Source organism: Hippopotamus amphibius, chromosome 12 (genome assembly GCF_030028045.1).
Source record: "Hippopotamus amphibius kiboko isolate mHipAmp2 chromosome 12, mHipAmp2.hap2, whole genome shotgun sequence".
Classification (NCBI taxonomy): Eukaryota; Metazoa; Chordata; class Mammalia; order Artiodactyla; family Hippopotamidae; genus Hippopotamus; species Hippopotamus amphibius.
Window position 1 is genome coordinate 72692119 of NC_080197.1, and position 22784 is coordinate 72714902.

Genomic DNA, 22784 nt, shown 5'->3' on the forward strand with positions numbered 1-22784 from the left:
CACAAGTCACAGAAAGCTTGCTGGATGAAGCAGGAGCAGAGCTACTGAGGTTTCTGCAAAGCCATTTTGCTGTTAGAAGAAATTTCACAGCACAGACTTTGCAATCCAGGCTGCCAAAACAGGTGGAAGGAAATAGTACAAAACTGCATAAGAAGCATATGCACTTATTCACCAAATGTTTGGTCCAGTAGTGAACATCTCTACCTTTCCTTATTTCTCAAGACAACTGGAGATCTGGAGGGGAGCAAGCACCCCACAAGCTCAGTGCAGTAGGCTCTGGAGGTGAGATCAGTCAAGAGAATGTTGCCAGACAACAAACTCAACCCTAGACCATCTTCAGATCATTACACACTAGACACTGTTGAGTTGTTGCCTGGCAACCTTCTCTTGACCAATCTCACTCTAGCGACTGCTGTACCATGTTCTTGGTTACTGTGCTTCAAGGTAACTGGATTCCAAATTTCACAAAATATAACTATTAATATAGCTTTTTTTTACCTTTTCTGCTTTGTGTCTGAAACATTTAAATAGTCCTTCTGAAGTAATTCATCTCAAAACCCAATGCTAGAAAATGAGGAAATGGCAAAAATAGTATATGCATATTCAGTGATTTAAAGGCTTAAAGGTGCAGTAGGTACAAGGAATCACTGGAAATATCTCCTTATCAGTTAATGAAATCGTAGGAGAAAATTTCAACACAACCATGAGATTCAAAAAAACATTTTATTTATTTAAAAAATAATTGTATGACTGAAATATTTTTTAAGGTTCTGCCTCCCTTCCCTCCTACCTAGCAAGAACTGAGATCCCCAAGTTTATGGCCAAGGAAAAACCATTTACCCACAACCCTCAACCACATTCATAAAAATGGAGAGAATGCATAGACAGGGGTTAGAGGAATAGAGGTGAATCTGGTGTTTTGAAAGGACTGTAGTTTTGCATATGCACACAGAAATTAACCTTATTCTTTCATTACATTTAACTCACTCTGAGACTTTTACATCCCCATACCTGGATAGTTTGGGGTCAATCTCGTAGCTTTTATGGTTCCTTTCAGTAACAAGAACAGTCTCATTTCAGAAATTATTTTGCCCAGTATAATATCAAAACTTCAAATTCTTCTATCCAAACTTCAGCTTCAACTGAAAACCTCTTCCTTCCCCTGGTCTGTACTATTTCACACCTGGAGTCCTGTGAATGACGGGATGTGCTATTGGCCTACTCTTTTTTTTTTTTTTTACCCTAGCTTCCTCTGATAACTGCTGTTTCTGACCCCATGTTGAGTAGGGAAAACTGAAAGAAGAGAACAGATATATACTGTTGATGGCTGCCTTTTTGAGTAATTTGTGGGTTTTTCAGAAAGTACCTTATCTGACAGCTAGTTACTCCACATCAGAGATACTTCTCTTGAGCTGGTTCTTCCTCAGCTTTTGGAGTCCCATAGACTCTCACTGTTAGGGTTGAGTAATTTTGTGGGTTTTTCAGAAAGTACCTAATCTGACAGCTAGTTACTCCGCGTCAGAGATACTTCTCTTGAGCTGGTTCTCCTCAGCGTTTGGAGTCCCATAGACTCTCACTGTTAGGGTTTCATTGCTTAGAGTCCCCTTGGATACTTTTTTAAAAATGGTGGTAAAATATACATAATATAAAGTTTCCCATCTTAACCATTTTCAAGTGTATAGTTCAGTAATGTTAAGTACATTCACATTGTTAGGTAACCAATTCCCAGAAGTCTTTTTATGTTGTAAAAATGAAACTCTGTACCCATCAAACAAAAACTCCTCACTTACTTCTCCCCTCAACCACTTCCAACCACTATTCTACTTTCTGTCTCTATGAAGTTGACCATAAAGTGTTTCTTTTTATTGTTTGTTTGTTTTTTGGACTGGCTTATTTCACTTAGCATAATGTCCTCAAGGTCCCTCCATGTTGTAACATGTGTCAGAATTTTTTTTCCTTTGTAAGGCTGAATAATACTCCATTGCATGTGTATACACTCATCCATTAATGTCTACTTGGATTGCTTTCACTCCTTGGCTATTTTGAATAGCGCTATTTTAAATACATGTTTATAAATGTCTCTTTAAAACCATGCTTTCAATTATTTGAGGGTGTATCTCCACAAGTAGAATTGCTGGACCATATAATAATTCAATGTTCAATTTTTTGAGGAAACACTATAGTGTTTTCCATAGCAGTTGCACCATTTTACATTCTCACCAACTGTGCATAAGTGTTCCAATTTATCTCCATGTTCTTAGAACTTATTTTTTGTATTTTGAAAGTAGTCATCCCAATGGCTATCCTAATGGTATCTTACCTCATTGTGGTTTTGATTTGCATTTCACTAGTGATTACTGATGTTGAGTGAATCTTCGTGTACTTGTTGACCACTTGTATGTCTTCTTTGGAGAAATGTCTATTCAAGTCATTTGCTCATTTAAAGAAATTTTTTTACTGTTGAGATGTAGAGGTTTTTTTAAGATGTGCTGAATTTTAATTCCTTATAAGATATATGACTTGTAAATATTTTCTCCCATTCTGTTGGTTGCCTTTTCACTCTGTTGCCTATGTTCTTTGGTGCACAGAAAATTTTAGTTTTGATATAGTGCAACTTGACTATTTTTGCTTCCATTGCCTGTGATTTTGATGTCATATTAAAGAAATTATTGCCAAATCCAGTGTCATAAAGTATCTCTCTAAGTGTTTTAAATTTTAGCTCTTACATTGCAGTCTTTGATCTATTTTAAATTAATTTTTGTGTATGGTGTAAGATACAGGTTCAACTTCATTATTTGGCATGTAGACATCCAGCTTCCCCAGCCCCTTTAGTTGAAAAGATTCTCCTTTCCCTGGTGAATGGTCTTGGCACTCTTGTTGAAAAATCACTTGAGCACATAGGAGAGGATAAATATCTGGGCTCTCTATCCTATTCTATTGGCCTGTTTGTCTCTCTTGATGCCACTATCACACTGTTTTAATTACTGTAGCTTTGTAATAAATTTTGAAGCTGAGAAATGTGAGTGAGGCTGCCAACTTTGTTGTTCATTTTTCAAAATTGTTTTGGCATTAGTATTTCTTAAGTTTCCATAAGAATTTTAGGATGGATTTTTATATTTCTGCAGCAAATGCTGTTGGCATTTTGACAGAGATTACACTATATCTGTATTGGACACATTTTCTAATCACCCCGGGCCAGTTTCCCAATGTGAGATGCACAACTGCTTTCACTCTGTGATTGCTGGAAGTAGATTTCCTCCCTTGCTGTCCTTTATTTCCTTACTCTGCCAGCTTCAGGCCCTTCCATGATAATCTTTAGACTAATATGGTAGGGTCAGATAATGGTTTCTACTTCATTCAATCTCTGGGGGACACATTTGTGTCCATTGAGTTGTTTCCTTTGAAGCTATTCTCACCTGTTTGGAGATGAGTGAGAAACAGTTTCCCTCCCTCACTGTGGATCATTGAGGTGATGCACAGTATAAGGATAACTCTTTCCAAATGTATTTCTCCCTTGTATTTAAATACCTTTGTATTTATAAGGAAAATCATGGTTTAATGTAAGTCATCTTGACTTTACACACTCTCATAACTTCTGCATAAATGAGAGCACACCTGGCTTTAGGATACAGCGTACTTAGTACTTCTGAATTGTTTTTGACCTTTAATACCTCCACTGAAACTGAAGAGAATGAGTTTTCTCTCTATAAGACTTAGCAGTAGTGTGTGTGAGGAATTTTGGCACTACCTCTTTGTGTCTTTCAATCAGTAAATAATGCTCTCCCCTACACAGACTTTAAAAAAGGTTTTGGCAGTAACATTATATCAGACACTATTGGTTACATACCCTAATCCATTCCACATTTTAGGTAGACTCTGTTTGAGGGGTGAGGGATAAGTTTGGTATATATACCCCTGAGTTAGAGGCTGATTTTATCTATAATGATGTGATTGGATTTAATGTCAATTTAACTTCAATTACATACAAAAACTCTATACTTTTATTCCCCCCTCCCCCCACACACACTTTGTATTCTTATACAGAGTTTGCTTCTTTTTATATTGCGTATCCATTCACATAAAGACAGATACTGCATTATCTCATTTAATATGTGGAATCTAAAATTGTCAAACTCATAGAAACAGAAAGTAGAATTGTGCTTGCCAGGGGCTGGGAAAAGGAGGAAATGGGGAGATGTTGATCAAAGGAACCCTGGAGCAACTGGGTAGGACCTGGGGGAAGTCAGGGGGTCAGGGAAGGGGAAGCCAGACAGGACTCACGCCCCTGGGGTGTGGCAGGGTGAGGGGGGAGGTTCGCACCTGGAGGGACCGTTTGGGGCTGGGGAGATCAGGGAAACCGCAACTGTGTTTCTCCCACCCAGGAGGCCAGGAGGCCTGCTGAGCTCCCTGGCTTGGGGGCCTGCTGGGCTCCCCAGAGGGGACCTGCACCCTCCAAGGCCCCCTCCAGGCTGCCTGGGTCCTGGGGGTGTGGGAAGAAGGGAGGAGGGGTGAGGAGGTGGAGAGGCAGAGAGGAGGGGGTGGGGGCTTTGAGGTTGGGGTACAGGTAGACAAGAGGGTGTTTCACCTGCCCTGTTGGCCAGGGAGGCCGACTGGGCTCCCAGGCCTAGTCCTTCACTCTACGGGGCCCCTCCAGCTGCTTGGGACCTAGGAAAGTGGGGGACAGGGGAGAGGAAGAGAGGTAGATAAGAACCCTACAAGACTGGGAGATCTGGGGAAGTGCCACAGGCATTAACCTAGCCCAGTTGGCCCTGGGAAGCCTGTTGGGCATCAGAGTCTGATCTCCTGCCTTTCAGTGCCCCCTGCAGCTGTGAGGGTCCTAGGGGAATAGGAGAGAAGGGGTGAAAAAGAAGAGAACCCAAGGGGGAGGGACGCTCTGAGACTGGAGGACTAGGGGAGGTGCCTAGCATTTCTCCCAACAACTTGGGCCCAGGGAGCCCACTGGGTACCTTGACCCACTGGGTCCTTTGCTCCCAGGACCAGAGGAATTCCTGAGCACTTCTGCCTCATTGGGCCTAAACCCCATTCTCCACAACCCCCAGGGCCTTTTCTAAGTGTAGACCCTGCCCATTGCCTAGCTTCCCCCACCCAACCCCCTACTTCTGCCCTTGTCTAAGCCCCGTCCCCACAGCCAAGGCCTTTTCTGGCTTCTTTTTCTTTTTCTTTTTTTTTTTCTTCCTACCTCTTCACTTAGGCTATTGCAGTTGTTTTACCTTCTAGTTGTTGCTCCATCTTTTTTTTTTCTTTTTTAAAGTTTTTCTAACACATCTGTTAGTTTCCTATTATTGTATTTTTTATCTTGCTATTGTTCTGCTGTTTTCCTACTTTTTTAAAAAAATTTTATTTCATTTTCCTGGCTCCACATGGCTTGTGAGATCTTGATTCACAAGCCCAGTGTCAGGCCCAAGCTCCTGAGGTGGGACCCCTGAGTTTAAAACATTGGACTAACAGGGAAACCCAGTTCCCAGGGAATATTGTTCAGAGTGAGATCTCCCAGAGGTTCTCAGCTCAACACCAGGACCCGGCTATGCTCAACAACCTACAAACTCCAGTGCTTGAAACCTCAGGCCAAACACTCACTGGGACAGGAACACAATCCCACCCATCCAAAGTGGGGGGAAAATGAGATGACAAAAAAATATGACACAGATGAAGGAACAAGGTAAAAATACAGAAGACCAAATAAATGAAGAGAAAATAGGAAAACTGCCTGAAAAAGAATGCAGAGTAATGATAGTAAAGATGATCCAAAATCTCGATAACAAAATAGAGGAAATACAAGAAACAGTTAATAAGGACTCAGAAGCACTAAAGAGCAAACAAACAGTAACAGATAACAAAATAACCAAAATTAAAAATAATTTAGATGCTATAAGCAGCAGAATAACTGAGGCAGAAGAACGAATAAGTGAGATGGAAGATAGAATGGGGGAAATAAATGCCACAGAGCAGGAAAAAGAAAAAAGAATAAAAAGAATAGAAGACAGTCTCAGAGAGCTTGGTGACAACATTAAGCACACCAACATTCAAATCATAGGAATCCCAGAAGAAGAAGAAAAAAAGAAAGGGTCTGAGAAAATATTTCAAGAGGTTATAGTAGAAAAATTTCCCAACATAGAAAAGGAAATAATCAAGTTCAAGAAGCGCAGAGAGTCCCATACAGAATAAACCCAAGGAGAAATACACTGAGGCTCATATTAATCAAAATAACAACAATTAAACACAAAGAAAAAATTTAAAAGCAGCAAAAGAAAAGCAACAAATCACATATAAGGGAAAACCCATAAGGATAACAGCTGATCTTTCTACAGAAACTCTGCAGGCCAGAAGGGAGTGGCAGAATATACTAAAAGTCCTGAGAGAGAAAAACCTACAGCCAAGAGTACTCTACCCAGCAAGAATCTCATTCAGATTCGACAGACAAATCAAAAGCTTTACAGACAAGCAAAAGTTAAGAGAATTCAGCATCACCGAACCAGCCTTACAACAATTGATAAAGGAACTTTTCTAAGCAGGAAACACAAGAGAAAGAAAAGACTTACAAAAACAAACCCAAAACAATTAAGAAAATGCTGATAGGAACACAGATGTCAATAATCGGCTTAAATGTAAATGGATTAAATGCTCCAACCAAAAGACACAGACTGGCTGAATGGATACAAAAACAAGACCCTTCTGTATGCTGCCTACAAGAAACCCACTTCAGACCAAGGGATACATATAGACTGAAAGTAAAGGGATGGAAAAATATATTTCATGCAAATGGAAGTCAAAAGAAAGCTGGAGTAGCAATACTCATATCAGACAAATTAGACTTTAAAGTGAAGACTATTACAAGAGACAAGGAAGGTCACTACATAATGGTCAAGGGATCAATCCAAGAAGAACATATAACAATTGTAAATATCTATGCCCCCAACATAGGAGCACCTCAATACATAAGGCAAATGTGAACAGCCATAAAAGGGGAAATCGACAGTGACACCATAACAGTAGGAGACTTTAACACCCCACTTACACCAATGGACAGATCATCCAAACAGAAAATAAATAAGGACACACAAGCTTTAAATGACACATTAGACCATCTCGACCTAATTGATATTTATAGGACATTCCATCCAAAAACGACAGAATACAATTTCTTCTCAAGTACTCACGGAACATTCTCCAGGATAGATCACATCTTGGGTCACAAATCAAGTATCGCTAAATTCAAGATATTTGAAATCATATCAAACATTTTCTCTGATCACAATGCCATGAGACTAGATATCAATTATAAGAAAAAAACTGTAAAAAATACAACCACATGGAGACTAGACAATATGCTATTAAACAACCAAGAAATCACTGAAGGAATCAAAGAGGAAATCAAAAACTACCTAGAAACAAATGACAATGAAAACACAATGACCCAAAACTTACAGGATGCAGGAAAAGCAGTTCTAAGAGGGAAGTTTATAGCAATACAGTCCTACCTCAAGAAACAAGAAAAATCTTGAATAAACAACCAGACCTTACACTTAAAACAATTAGAGAAAGAAGAACAAAAAAACCCCAAAGTGAGCAGAAGGAAAGAAATCATAAAGATCAGGTCGGAAATAAAAAAGAAATAAAGGAAACAATAGCAAAGATAAATAAAACTAAAAGCTGGTTCTTTGAGAAGATAAACAAAATTGATAAACCATTCACCAAACTTATCAGGAAAAAAAGGGAGAAGATGCAAATCGACAGAATTAGAAATGAAAAGGAGAAGTAACAACTGACACCACAGAAATACAAAAGATCATGAGAGACTACTACAAGCAACTATGTGCCAATAAATTGGATAACCTGGAAGAAATGGATAAATTCTTAGAAAGGTACAATCTTCCAAGACTGAATCAGGAAGAACTAGAAAATATGAGCAGACCAATCACAAGCACTGAAATTGAGACTGTGATTAAAAATCTCCAAACACACAAAAGCCCAGGGCCAGATGGGTTCACAGGTGAATTCTATCAAACATTTAGAGAAGAGCTAACACCTATCTTTCTCAAACTCTTCCAAAATATAGCAGAAGGAGGAACACTCCCAAACTCATTCTATGAGGCCACAATCACCCTGATACCAAAACCAGGCAAAGATGTCACAAAAAAAGAAAATTACAGGCCAATGTCACTGATGAGTATAGATTCAAAAATCCTCAACAAAATACTAGCTAACAGAATCCAACAGCACATTAAAAAGATCATACACCATGATCAAGTAGGGTTTATCCCTGTAATGCAAGCATTCCTCAATATACGCAAATCAATCAGTGTGATACACCATATGAAAAAGTTGAAGGATAAAAACCATACGATCATCTCAATAGACACAGAAAAAGCTTTTGACAAAATTCAACATCCATTTATGATAAAAACTCTCCAGAAAATGGGCATAGAAGGAAATTACCTCAACATAATAAAAGCTGTATATGACAATGTAATACCCAACATCATTCTCAATGGTGAAAAACTGAAAACATTCCCTCTAAGGACAGGAACAAGACAAGAGTGCCCACTCTCACCCGTATTATTTGACTTAGTTTTGGAAGTTTTAGCCACAGCAATCAGAGAAGAAAATGAAATAAAAGGAATCCAAATTGGAAAAGAAGAAGTAAAATTGTCACTCTTTGCAGATGACATGATATTATACATAGAAAACCCTAAAGAAGCTACCAGAAAACTGCTAGCACTAATTGATGAATTTAGTAAAGTAGCAGGATACAAAATTAAGGCACAGAAATCTCTTGCATCTCTATACACTAACAACGAAAGAACAGAAAGAGAAATTAAGGAAACTCTCCCATTTACCGTTGCAACAAAAAGAATAAAATACCTAGGAATAAACCTGCTTAAGGAGGCAAAAGACCTGTATGCAGAAAAGTATAAGACACTGCTGAAAGAAATCAAAGACGATACAAACAGATGGAGGGACATACCATGTTCTCGGATCGGAAGAATCAATATTGTGAAAAAGACTATCTTACCCAAAGCAATTTACGGATTCAACGCAATCCCTACCAAATTACCAACAGCATTTTTCACATAACTGGAACAAGAAAGCTTACGATTTGTATGGAAACACAAAAGACCCCGAATAGCCAAAGCAATCTTGAGAAGGAAAGACGGAGTTGGTGGAATTAGGTTTCCTGACTTCAAACTATACTACAAGGACACAGTGATCAAGACAGTATGTTACTGGCACAAAAATAAAAAGAAAGATCAATTGAACAAAATAGTGAACTCAGAGGTAAACCCAAGCACATATGGGCACCTTATCTTTGACAAAGGAGGCAAGAATATACAATGGAAAGAAGACAGCCTCTTCAATAAGTTGTTCTGGGAAAATTGGACAGCAACATGTCAAAGAATGACATTAGAACACTTCCTAACACCATACACAAAAATAAACTCAAAATGGATTAAAGATCTAGATGTAAGGCCAGACACTATAAAACTCCTAGAGGAAAACATAGGCAGAACACTCTATGACATACATCAAAACAGGATCCTTATTGACCCACCTCCCAGAATAATGGAAATAAAATCAAGAATAAACAAATGGGACCTAATGAAACTTAAAAGCTTTTGCACAGTGAAAAAAACCATAAACAAGACAAGAAGACAACCCACAGAATGGGAGAAAATACTTGCCAACAAAGCAATGGACAAAGGATTAATCTCCAAAATATACAAGCAGCTCATGCAGCTTAATACCAAAAAAGCAAATAACCCAATCCAGAAATGGATGGAAGACCTAAATAGACATTTCTCCAAAGAAGACATGCAGATGGCTAACAAACACATGAAAAGATGCTCAACATCACTAATCATTAGAGAAATGCAAGTCAAAGCCACAAAGAGGTATCACCTCACACTGGTCAGAATGGCCATCTTCAAAACATCTAGAAACAATAAATGTTGGATAGGGTGTGGAGAAAAGGGAACCCTTCTGCACTGTTGGTGGGAATGTAAGCTGGTACAGCCACTATGGAAAACAGTTTGGGGATTCCTCAAAAAACTAAAAATAGAACTACCATATGACCCAGTAATCCCACTACTGGGCATACACCCAGAGAAAACCATAATCCAGAAAGAAACATGTACCATAAAGTTCATTGCAGCACTATTTACAATAGCCAGGACATGGAAGCAACCTAAATGCCCATCAATAGATGAATGGATAAAGATATGGCATATATATACAATGGAATATTAGCCATAAAAAGGAATGAAATGGAGCTATATGTAATGAGGTGGATAGGCCTAGAGACTGTCATACAGAGTGAAGTAAGCCAGAAAGAGAAAAACAAATACAGTATGCTAACTCATATATATGGAATCTGAAGAAATGGTACTGATGAACCCAGTGACAGGGCAAGAGTGGAGATACAGATGTAGAGAATGGACTTGAGGACACGGGACTGGGGTGGGGGGCGAAGGGGAAGTTGGGATGAAGTGAGAGAGTAGCATAGACATATTTACACTACCAACTGTAAAATAGATAGCCAGTGGGAAGTTGCTGTATAACAAAGGGAGATCAACTTGATGATGGGTGATGCCTTAGAGGGCCAGGACAGGGAGGTGGGGAAGGAGTTGCGGGAGGGAGGGGATATGGGGAAATATGTATAAATACAGCTGATTCACTTTGGTGTACCTCAAAAACTGGTATGAGAGTGTAAAGCAAATATATTCCAATAAAGAGCTTAAAAAAAACAGGACAGCAAAGAGAATCAAAATGATAATGCTAAAAGTGAAAATCAAATAGAAGGTAAATGGACTTAATAAAAGAGTGAGCTGTTAGTGGGGAATGTCGATACTTTCACTTTTGGGGAGATTCTAGATATGCAGCCAGAGGAATTTAGTGAAGGCAAACATCAACAAAAATAAGGCTGGAGGTGTCCCAGAAGCATTACATCCCCCCAAAATATTTACATTAAAGAAATTGTCAGAGATATTTCATAACATTCCAAATACCAATCAAATGTTGAAAGCTTATTCAAAGTTAGAAGTCTGAGAGTTTGAGATAGCATAGAAAAGATGTTTGCTCCATATTGTAAATTATACAACAAGAAGGCAAGTACTTTGTCCAAGTATTCTTGGACAAAGTACTTCTGATAGACTGTTTTTAATTTTAATTTTTAAAAGAAAATAAAATGAAGCACTTTAATTCTTGTGTTTTTAATGTTTTAAATTACAGTGTTCTAAAAAATGTATTTTATTCATTTATTTTTAATTCCCTGTACGTTTTTGAGGGAGAGCAAGAGAGATTTCAACGTTTCAACAACGATGTTTAAAGTAAGGAACAATCATAATGTTCCCCTTCGATTTTTAAAAGAACATGGCATGGTTTCAGCTTGGGGGAGAGGGTCATTTTTTTCATCCTGTTCTACTGTGCAAAGGAAGGACTGCCTGTATATGAAACAAACTTTCATTCCAATACTATGGAAACATGTAAAAACAAAGGCTTTATTTCCCCAAATTTCCAGAACTGTCCACAGGTAAAACTTAAAACTCAGAAGTTTAAAAAACAGAAAGAAAAAACAAAAAACAAACAAACGAACAAAAACAAAAAACAAACACTTAAAAAAAAAAAAAGAAAAGAAAAAAGTTGGGCAACACGGGGCTGGGCAGAACCACTTTGTGACGCTGGAGAGTATACCTTGTTTACAGGCCAACATCCCATTTATTGTAAAATTGTCACAGATTTGAGATTTTAGGGATTCCATATAAAGACGCCAAAATTGGAGGGTATGGGCCTCTACCAGTTCTGCTTTGAGTAGTTAGCTGGCTAGAGGTAAGGAGCCAATCAGATATCGAATTCTCAGAGTCGTCACTGTTTTTCAGCCAATCCCAGGCTGCTGAGCCGCTGCCTCTGTGGCGAGGGTATCGGTTGGTAATTGCTACAGCCGTTACTACCCAGGTTCATAACAACGTAAGAGAAAAGGACAAATGATGTGCACTGCCCAGTGGAGGTGTCTGGCCAAAATACTCGTGGGACTCAGAGGAGGATGCTAGATTGCTGCAGTATTTCCAGTTCAGTCTTGCTTTTGTCCGGCCCCTTGAGAAAACTTGTATCTTGCTCTCTTGCAGTGTGCATCAAATATAATTAGCAGTTCATCCGCAGGATTATTGCAGCAGCTGTGATGGTGAAAGAGCATTCTCCATGCGCTTCGGAGATGGAGGGTGAAAGGATTGGGAATAGAGCGGCTGTGAAGCAAAGGGCCAAAAGACCAGGTAAGGGGGAAGACAGAGGTTGCCCTTGGATACAGGAACCGGGCATCCTTTTCTGATTCCACCTTGCATCTTCTGCATTTTGGTTCACATTATACATAATCTGGCCCTTAAGTAAAAACAATCTTCATTATAAAACAAAGGCTGAAGAGAAATGTTGGATCCACCTGTCTCCACCAGATATCCCCACATCTCATGTTTTCTGTTTTTTTTTTTGTTTTTTTTAGAGTATATTTGCTTTACAATGTTGTGTTAGTTTCTGCAGTACAGCAAAGTGAATCACTTATATGTAAACATATATACACTCTTTTCTAGATTTCCTTCCCATTTAGGTCACCACAGGGCCTAGAGTAAACTTCCCTGTGCTATACAGTAGGTTCTCAGTTATCTATTTTATACATAGTAGTGTATATATGTCAGTCCCAATCTCTCAATTTGTCCTACCCCACCCCCCTTCTCCCCTTGGTAACGGTAAGTTTGTTCTCTACATCTGTGACTCTGTTTCTGCTTTGTGAATAAGTTCATCTGTAAGGCAGCTTTCCATTAAAAATCCTAGGAGGAAACTTGGTTTTCTATCTGGAAACAGGACAGAAGATTGAGTAACATAATTCTCAGAAATAGCACCAAAAAGTGGAGCCAAAGCACTTTTGAGACTGCTCCTGCTGAAAATGAGATCTTTGTGCCCTTCCTCATTTTCCTAACATGTTAATTACTGGGTTGTGAACAGTAGCACATAGAGAAGATAGAGGGGGAAAAAAAAACAAACAAAAAAAACATTCCTTGGGCCTTTTGTTTATTTGCTTGTTGTTTCTTTTTCTCTAGAGGATAAAAAATGACATATTTTCCACAGGTATAGTAACAAAGAAAATGCTAATCATATCAAGTATGATATGTGGAGGCATCGCCTTTCTTCTTTGGGCAGTGTTAGGATTTCCTCGAAAATGTGAGTGAACAACTTCTGCTAAAAATATGTTGACTGTATCAGTATTATTATTGATTCAGTCAAAGAAGTGACTAGCTTTTCCTTCCCCTTCACTGAACTCAGAAAGTATTCTCCCAACTGGAGCATCTAGTTGTTCTTCAAAATTAGTCACCCTGCTTTGCCTTCTAGAATGATCATCATTTTAATAAATATCTGTTGCACTTTAGGCATAGGATGATATCAAAATGAAAGAAAGTGGTGGATTGTCTAGCCTGGAAGGAAGTCATCTTTAGCTGAAGGAAAAAGCATGTAAACAAATAGTAACATGATAAAATAACTGCTAAAGTACGTTCAGTTTCGCAGCAGAAGAGAAGGAGATTATAAGTCTGCCTCTAGTAGTCAAGTGAGGCTTTATGAAGGGAGAAGTATTTGTAGTGAATCCTAAGGCATTTATCAGAGAGTGCCTTAGAGGAGAAAAAGAACATGAGTGTCAGAGAATCATACCAGGTGTAATTAGGACAGTTAAAAAGAAATGGGGAGCCTAGCAGTTATACTTCATCTCCCTAGCACATTAACTCTCTCACTTCCATATACGATTATTTTGTATTTTCTCTTCTCTCTTCAAACTTTTAATGAGTCTTTCCATATCTTCACTCTCAAGTCTGTATCTTTGCTTCCAATTTTACTTTGGAAATTATAATAATTAGTAGAAAACTCCAAATAACTCGTTATCACCACACTTATTACTCTATCTCTACCCATATACTCTATCCAGATTCTTGGTACTATATAGATGGAGTATTCATGTTCTACACTAGATCCTATAGCCTCTTACCTGATCAATATTACTCTAGTAATTTTCCTCTCTCCTCTACATCATCAGCCTTTTCATATTCAACTGAAACATCCTCATCAGCAATATAATATAGTGGTATCTCTCCTACGCTAAAAAAACCTCACTAAACTTTACTGCTCCTTGAGCTACCAATTTATTTGTTTTCTCTTCTGTATAGTAACTTCCTTGAAAAATTTTATTTGCTAGTTTTTTCTAGTGTCTGTCTTCTCATTTTCTGTTAAGTCTACACTGGTCAGGCTTCCACTTCCTCTTTTCCCACCAAATTTATCTTCCAAGTTCATTAATAACTTCCATTTCCATTTTTAATCTTCATCTTGATCTGTGCAGCATTTAGCACTCTCTCTTCTTGGAAATGATTTGTTCATTTGGCTTCCAAAGCACTATTCTCTCACTCTTCGCTTCCTACCTAATTTGTTGTTTCTTGCAGTTTTCTTTTGTTTGTTTCCTTTTTTCTCCCTGACCTCTAACCTTCACCCCAGGGGTCAATCCTTGAGCACGTCCCCTCTTCATCTACTTTTGTACCCTTGGTGACCTGAACCAGACTTAAAACTTTTACATCAATACTGATGATTTCCAGGTGCACATCTCCAGTCTGGGTCTTCTCTCTGAATTCCAAATTTTTAAATCCACCTACTAGACTCCAACAAATATCTCAAACCTGACATTGTCCAAGCTGAAATTTTAATCTCTCCTATAACCTCTTCTATCCGTGGTCTTCTTTATCTCAGGAAGTAGTAACTTTATCTTTCCAGCTTTCAAGCCAAAAACCATATAGTCATGTTTTGACTCTTTTCCCATTCTCAAACCCCAAATATAATTAGCAAATGCTGCCTGGTCTTTCAAAATATTACCAGAATCTGAGTACTTTTCAGATTTCTACTCCCCTGTTCCCAGCCAACATCTTCTCTCTCCTAAACGTTCTTCCCTCTTCCACCCTTGACCTCCTAGAGCAACACTGTCCAGTAAAAATATAATGGAGTCACCAATGTCATTTAAATTTTAAAAGCCACATTGAAAGTAAAAAGAAAAAAATGACAACAGTTTTAATTGTATTTTTATTTAACCCAATATAGTCAATATATTATCATTTCACCATGTAACAATGTAAATATTACTGAGATTTTTACATTAATTTTTTGTAGTAAGTTTTTGATGTTCAATGTTTATGTTGTACTTACAAGACATCTGGATTTGGACTGGCAATATTTTAAGTACACAATAGCCACGTGTAGCTAGTGGCTACCATACTGCGCCGGACAGTTCTAGAGTATATTTTTAACAATTTTTTAAAGACAAATCAGATCTGTACAAAATACTACAATGGTATTTTATTCAGCTGGAGTAATGCCAAAATCCTTCCAATGATCTATAAGGCTCTGTTGGACCCAGTCACTGAATTACCTGTGTGATCTCATCTCTTACTACTTGCCCCTTCACTCATTCTTCTCTAGTCCTCCAAGCATCCTCACTATTTTGTGAATAAGGCAGGCACATTCACCTTTGTCCTTTTTCTTAGCTCTTCTTTTTGTTTGGGAAGATCTTCCCCTATATGTGCATATGCCTTACTAGCTACCTCTTTCAAGTCTTTTTAAATATCAGCTTCTCATTGAACAGGACCCTGACTAGTGCATTAAAATTGCAACTCTTTCCACCAACAATCCCAATCACCTTCACTCTGATCTATTTTATGACAAACTAGTATAGATTACTAGACATGTAAATCCCATTAAGGAGAAGGAATTTTTTGTATGTTATATACACTGTTGTATGTCTAGAGCTACAAAAGTGTCTAGCACATGATGGAAGCTCAGATGGTAATTGTTAAATGAATGGATGAACAAATTAGTGAGTGAATGAGAAAACGACTTTCTGGTGACTCAAGTTCTGAACCACAGGCTTGATTTTTGAACAAGCTGTTTATTTGAACTTGACATTTTAAAATCATTTCGAAATTAATATTGGTGACCTGATTTTTCCACTTGGCTTTGTTACCAGGGCTCATATGTATAGTCCCACACTGATGGTTTATTGTCCAGTTTGAGGGTCTTGCCATTCGTAGTCTTGAATGTGAACCAGTCATTTCTTTCAGCTGTGGGTAAGAGGTGTCCTTTTTGTTAAACCTTGTTTCTCGCAAGGTTATTCACCTCAACAAGTAATTTCATCTATCTAGTGGCAGTTAGTTGGAGAGTAAAAAGTGAATGCTATAAAGCTAGTAATATTTCAAAATTTTTTCCCTCCATTGTTTTGTGTTTAAGGATAAAGGAACAATTTTAGCAAGAGATGCTATTCTTGAAAGACAATCTAGTCTCAGTTAAGTCAGTGCTAGGGAGCCAGCTCTCTGAGGTTAGCAATAGGGAGAAATACTTTATTTACAGTGAGATGTGTCCCAGTCACTATAGTAAATTATAGGGAAGAAAATGGATAAATAGAGAAAATATCAGTAGTATGAAAAAAAGGGTAGGAAAAATGGCTAGAGGAGATTGAGTTTCTGCAAGTTTGTTTATTATTACTATCTTAAATTATGCATAGATCTGCATTCTTCAGTGGTGATTCGTTTCGTGCTCTCTTCTTGATCTTTAATTTTTCTGAATTGATGTTTAAAGTTAAATTATTTGAATTGAATATGGAAGTAACATACATTTTCTCAGTCTGAAATATATGAGAATCTTTTACACTGAAGGTGAAACTTTTCCATTTTCTTACACTCTCTTCATTCTTTTTCTCTGTTACTATGTTAATTTTAGCTAGAAATCCAAATATCTTTGACAACAAAACATGCTCTGAGGATGCAACTGTATGTCCACAAGGCTGGAACCGAATCCATAATAATTGCTTCTTTCCATCTGAACATGAAAAAACTTGGCTAAATGGCCAGGCAAAGTGTACAGCCCACCACGGATCTCTGGCCATATTCAACTCCAAGAATGAAGTGGTTAGATATCTCCTTTGCAATGTCCATTTCCTTTAATTTATTGAGTAGCTACTGTATAACAGGTATACTTCGAGGGTGTGATAGATGAGTCAACAAAACAGTCAAAGATCTTTGCCTTTATGGAGGTTACATCCCAAGGGAAGGAACAGGAGTAAAAAATAATCATAATAAATATATAAATTATGTAGTATATTACAAGTTAGTAAATTTTATGCAAAAAAATTTTAATTTAAGGAGTATTATGTGTGTTTTGAGTGGGTAGACTGCAAGTAAGATAGTCATCTCAGTGATATGATAACACTTGTGCAAAAATGTAATGTAGATAAGGGAGTTAGTTGGTCAAGGGAATATCTGGGGGATAAACTTCCCAGAAAAGGAAACAGCTAGAGCATGGATATTAAGGTAGGTATTTGCCTGGAATATTTAAAGAACAGAAGAGAGGCAGCCAGTCAATGTACCTAAAATGAGGAAGTGGGTGAGGGGTGTGGATCATCTGGGTCTTGTAGGCTTTTGTAAAGACTTTGGTTTTTTTCTCCAAGTAAAACTAAGGAGATAGTACAGAAAATGAAAAAAAAACAAAAAAGTGTGACATGACCTGACCTAAGTTTTAAAACAATCATTTTCTTTTAAATGTGATGTGCCAGTGAATGACAAATATAAAAGCAAAGTGTATGTTATCAGGCTGTTGCAATGACTCTAGCAAGATAGTAATGGGCTCAAAGAAGGACCATAGCTTAGAGATAGTGAGAATGAGAAAACTAGGAGAGATCCACTCTACCACTCTGTATTTCATAAAAGGAATCTTTGATGCCCTATCTGGGACCCTCTTTATATTGGATTGGACTGAGGAAACACAATGCAAGCAAACTCTGGATATGGACAAATGGAGAAGCATTCAGTAATTGGTAAGCCTTAATAATATGTATGTTATTAAATGTGTTAAGGATGGTAAGGATTCTGAATCTATAATTGGCTACCTCCATAATTTCCTCCACATGGTCTCCCGAAAGGGCCCTCAACAATTAAATGCCAAAGAGAACCTTCAGATAAATATATGGTCTTTAGTGAGGGTCAGATACCAATATTTATTTCTGTATGTTGAGACTATACCACATGTGAACCACATTTCTTTTATTCTAGACTAAATGAAAGTCCAACTAGTTTGAGCCTTGCCTCATTCTACTTGGGGCTTTGTCTTTGGTTTGTTTGTTTGTTATTGCTTTGAATTCTTATTTGCACAGGAGTCTTAGAAAGTATGCTCAAGCCTACATTTACCACACCCACTGGTGGCCTGAAATGAAAGGAAATAAGAGAGAAAGGCAAAATGTTTGCTTTAGTTGACGTTTATTTAAGTCTAGAACTTCTCTGTGTTTCTAAGCTTGAAGAACTGATTGTACCTGTAGACTCCATTTTTGTTCTTAAAACACTTAAGATCTTCCCCAGCTTCAGGGAGGAGAAAAGAATTGGAAAGATACTGAGTTCCCCATAGAGGGGGCCACTAGCTACAATTTATTGATCACCTACTATAGATAGATACTGTCCTAGTTCTGTGGCATTCTGTGCTTGATATGATATAGGGTATATGACATGATAAAGAGAGTAATAGGAGTTTCTAGATTTAGAGAAACTTCTGTCGTCATTGTGTTTATATCCAATTTGGGGTGAAAATACACACACAATGATTTGAGCGCAATAATATAGCCAATAATTACATTTTCAACTCTGAAAAATGTATGAAAAAGTATGACATAAACTTTCTGACTACCAAACTTAACACTTATGGAATTTTCTTGAGAGAAAACATTGACAACTTTACATGAGATTACATATTACGAGAGTGAGTCAAAAATTATCCGCACTCCAGTTATTTTAAAACTTCTGTAAATTCTACAGCCAGAGTGCAGATAATTTTTGATTCACCCTCGTATATATAGTCCCACCTCAAAGAAAAATGAGGGAGAAGTAAAAGTAAGTTGGTTAAGGTTGCTGTCATAGCTTGCTAAGGCTACTGTAACAAGTACCGTAGAACTAGGTGGCTTAAACAATAATCTGGAGACTAGAAGTCCAGGTCAAGGCTTGGCAGGGTTGATTTCTTCTGAGGCCTCTCTCCTTGGCTTGTAGATGGCCGTCTTATCCTTCTGTGTCTTCACATGGTCTTCCCTCTGTGGACATACCTGTATGTGCCCAAATTTCTTCTTCTTGTAAGGAGACCAGTCATATTGGATTAGGACCCACTGTAAAGACCTCATTTTAACTTAACCAGCTCTTTAAACACTTCATCTCCTAATATGGTTACATTCTGAGCTACAAGGGCTTAGATCTTCAACATATGAATTTGGGGGGGGGGGTGTACATAATTCAGCCCATAACAATTATTGAGTCCCCAGTTGGCACTAGGGGATGCATAGGCACAGAAACACACATACATTTTGGAAACAGGAAGGATAAAAATTTGAAGGTACCCTAGAAGTTAGGAAGTGTACAGCAGTGCTACAAAGTCCCCTCCACAAAAAAATGCTGAAAGCATTTTAATTACCAGAAAGTATATACTGGCAATTCATCCTGATTCATTGTTCTGTTTTTCTTTTCCTATTTAGAACTTTCAAATTCTTCTCTTTGCATATGACCTAAAATAGGAATTTGGAAATTTTTTTCTAGATATTTTATATATGATTATTTATGTGTCTCATAATCTATCAAGTAAAGAATACCTACTTCACCATGACAATGGTTGTGAAGAGTGGCTAAATGAACATATATGTCAGCCTTAAGAGAGTCCAATTTTTTTAACATGTGAAGGGCGGTCAATGAAATGTCAGTTATACTCTCCCTCTATATAATCTTTAAATGGCTAAAGAAATTTATTAATTTTTATGCTAAAGTACAAAGGGAAGAATCCCATCATTCACAAAATGATTTACAGTGTTTACTACCCTCATATCCCTTTCTTCCCACCATCGCAGGTAAAAGTTGGAGGTAAATTTTGATAAGAGGAGAGAAGAAGCTCATTTCACTTCCTCTAGTCCTTCTACATTCCACATTTTGAAACATAGTCACCAGAGTTTACGCTACATATTTTAGTCTGTGCTTCGTTATTTTTCATGAAGTTCAGTCAATAAAGAAAAAATCTCTTTGTTTTGTTCCAGGTTCAATATTGAAGGAAGTGGAGAGTGTGCCTGCATGTTTAAGAAGGGCATAAGTAGTTGCAATTGTGATGATGCAAAAAGATATATATGCAGTCATAAAGGGCTTTGTCCTTAGATAAAGAGTTCTTCCCATTTGGGAAATAAAGTAATTAAAGAAAAACATCTTTTATGCATTATAAATTCATATAGATACATTTTCCTTTTCATCAAGCATGTGTTTTAAATTCACTGATGAAACTTTAAATGACTTTTATCTCATTTAAATACTTATTTGAGAAGCCAAGAAACTAAACCGAGCTTTTACATAGTGTTGCTGCACCACATAAGTTGGTGCACTAAGCCTATGCGTGTTGTGGTGGTCTTGGTCATAACTGATGGATCAGCATGTCTCGGTGGACCAGATTGGAGAGTAAAGGGAAGGGAGGGAAAGATACCTCTACTTATCTGAGACAAAACAGATGAAGCCTGAGGTGAGCATTGAGTGTCCACTCAAATTTGAGTGGTGTGTCACTCATTTCGAACCTGGAAAGAAGGCCCATGGGATAAATATTCAGAGATTAATGAGGGTTTTCTTACTTTGCATCACCATTAAAAATCAAATGCCCTGGAAATAAATTCATACTAAGCCAAGTACAGTTTACCATGATTCCCTAGATCTTCATTCAAGTTATTGAACTGAAGTGTTACCTACATTCAATGGGTTTGTTGTTGCTGTGGTTCCTGAAACCAGTGAAGGAGTCAGGCTTTGCAACACGAGTCATGGTGAGCAGAGCAGGAGCAGAGATGGAGCAGGACATGTGGAAAGAAGCCCCGGTGACTTGAAGAAAGCATGGAATTGCTCTGGGATTTAGATTCCAGATAATATTTAAACAGGTATCTGAGGGACAGAGAGTGAGGATCAACATCAAAGTTTTCATTAAAAATTTGTGCTCTGTTAAATAGTTAATATTTTATTTTAGCTGCCTTTATTTTCTTCATATTTACATTTACAGACACAGTCAGTAATCCTCCTTTGAGTATTGGTTTATATCATTAACTATGGAAGCGTTTCCAACTCCTCAATGGTGAACACTTTATAGCAATTTTTTCTTAAATGGACAAGTGAAAGCTTAAGATTATTTACCTAAAATTAAATTAAATGATGGAACTACATTTTCAACTCAGTTCTGTCTCATGCCCATTGTAAAGATTCAAATAATATGGAAAATAATATAGAAAAAAGTAGAAGTCATGTATAGCATCACGAGAAGCAAATTTCATCAACATCTTTCCTTTCTTCTGCACAAGGGCTAGGATTTAAACGTGTGTAAAACATGTTAGCAGGTTGAATACATGCTTTGTTAAATTATGATTTACATGCTGTGCAAGAACAAAAAAATTCCTAAATTTTTCAGGTTACTATGATACAAAAGATAACCAAATTGTCAGCAAAAGAAGGATGTGAAATGGGACTTCTGCATTTTCACTAAGGATCTCTGGAGTGGTGACTCACATTTCAATAGGGCCACCTTGCATCTTTTAATTATAGAATTGCCATCAGTTCATCCTGAGATCAAAATTATCCTGAAAAGGACCAGAATGTTCAATGATGGGAATTTGACAGATAAGGAAGGAGAGAGAAGGGCAAAGAAGGAGTAGGTAGTGAGCTTCAGGATCATAATGGACAGGGGTTTGAACAATTTTTAAAAGAATACTTTTTGAGGCTGGGAGAGCATGTCCCATTCCCTTCCAATTGACAGCACCCGTTTAAAATATGTGTCAGATAAAAACACCATTCTGGTTAAAGTAATTCACCAGCTTCCCGCTTTACTTAGGATGTTAGCCCAAGACCTTAGAATGGAAAAATCGAAATTAGCTTATTGTTATTTATCTGACCTCACTTTCCACTCTTCTCTCTCCTCAGGACACAAATTGCTTCCTTTTTCTGAAATGAGCCAGGCACACTTCTGCTTTAGGCTCTTCAACGGTTCTGCCAAGATGATGTTCCCTATATACCTACATGGCTATCTCGCTCTCCTCCAAGTTTCTGCAAATCTCCCCTTCTTGGTGATGCCTACTCTGATACCCTATTAAAATTGCAACTAACACTCTTAGTCCTCAACTTTTCTAATCAATTCCAACCTGGCCTATCTTTTTTTCCCTCCACATTACTTTTACTGAGTTACCATAGAATTTTTTCTTTTTAGTCTTTTAAATCTGTTTAATCTTCCTAGAAGAAGCCTGGGAAACAACACTTTCAAAACATACATAGGATGAGGGATTCATACCCGAAATATATAAAGACTTCTTACAACTCAGTAATAGATCAAATAAGTCGATTAAAAGTGGACAAAATAGGGCTTCCCCGGTAGCACAGTGGTTAAGAATCCACCTGCCAATGCAGGGGACACGGGTTCGAGCCCTGGTCCGGGAAGATCCCACATGCCGCAGGGCAACTAAGCCCATGCGCCACAACTACTGAGCCTGTGCTCTAGAGCCCACGAGCCACAACTAGTGAAGCCTGCACACCACAGCTACTGAAGCCCGTGCTCAGCAACAAGAGAAGGCATCGCAGTGAGAAGCCTGAGCACCACAACAAAGAGTAGCCCCCTCTCTCCACAACTACAGAAAGTCTGCGTGCAGCAAAAAAGACCCAACACAGCCAATA

The 22784-nt window shown here is 37.9% G+C and overlaps 1 protein-coding gene across 1 annotated transcript in view; it reads left to right on the forward strand.

Moving 5' to 3' along the window:
* Positions 1-12226: 12226 nt before the first annotated feature.
* The window catches only part of CLEC2A (C-type lectin domain family 2 member A), a 28064-nt gene continuing 17506 nt past the window's right edge, over positions 12227-22784 (forward strand). Inside the window, 1 exon segment of the mRNA XM_057704135.1 lies at positions 12227-12284. Within this exon segment, the coding sequence (XP_057560118.1) occupies positions 12227-12284 (58 nt within the window).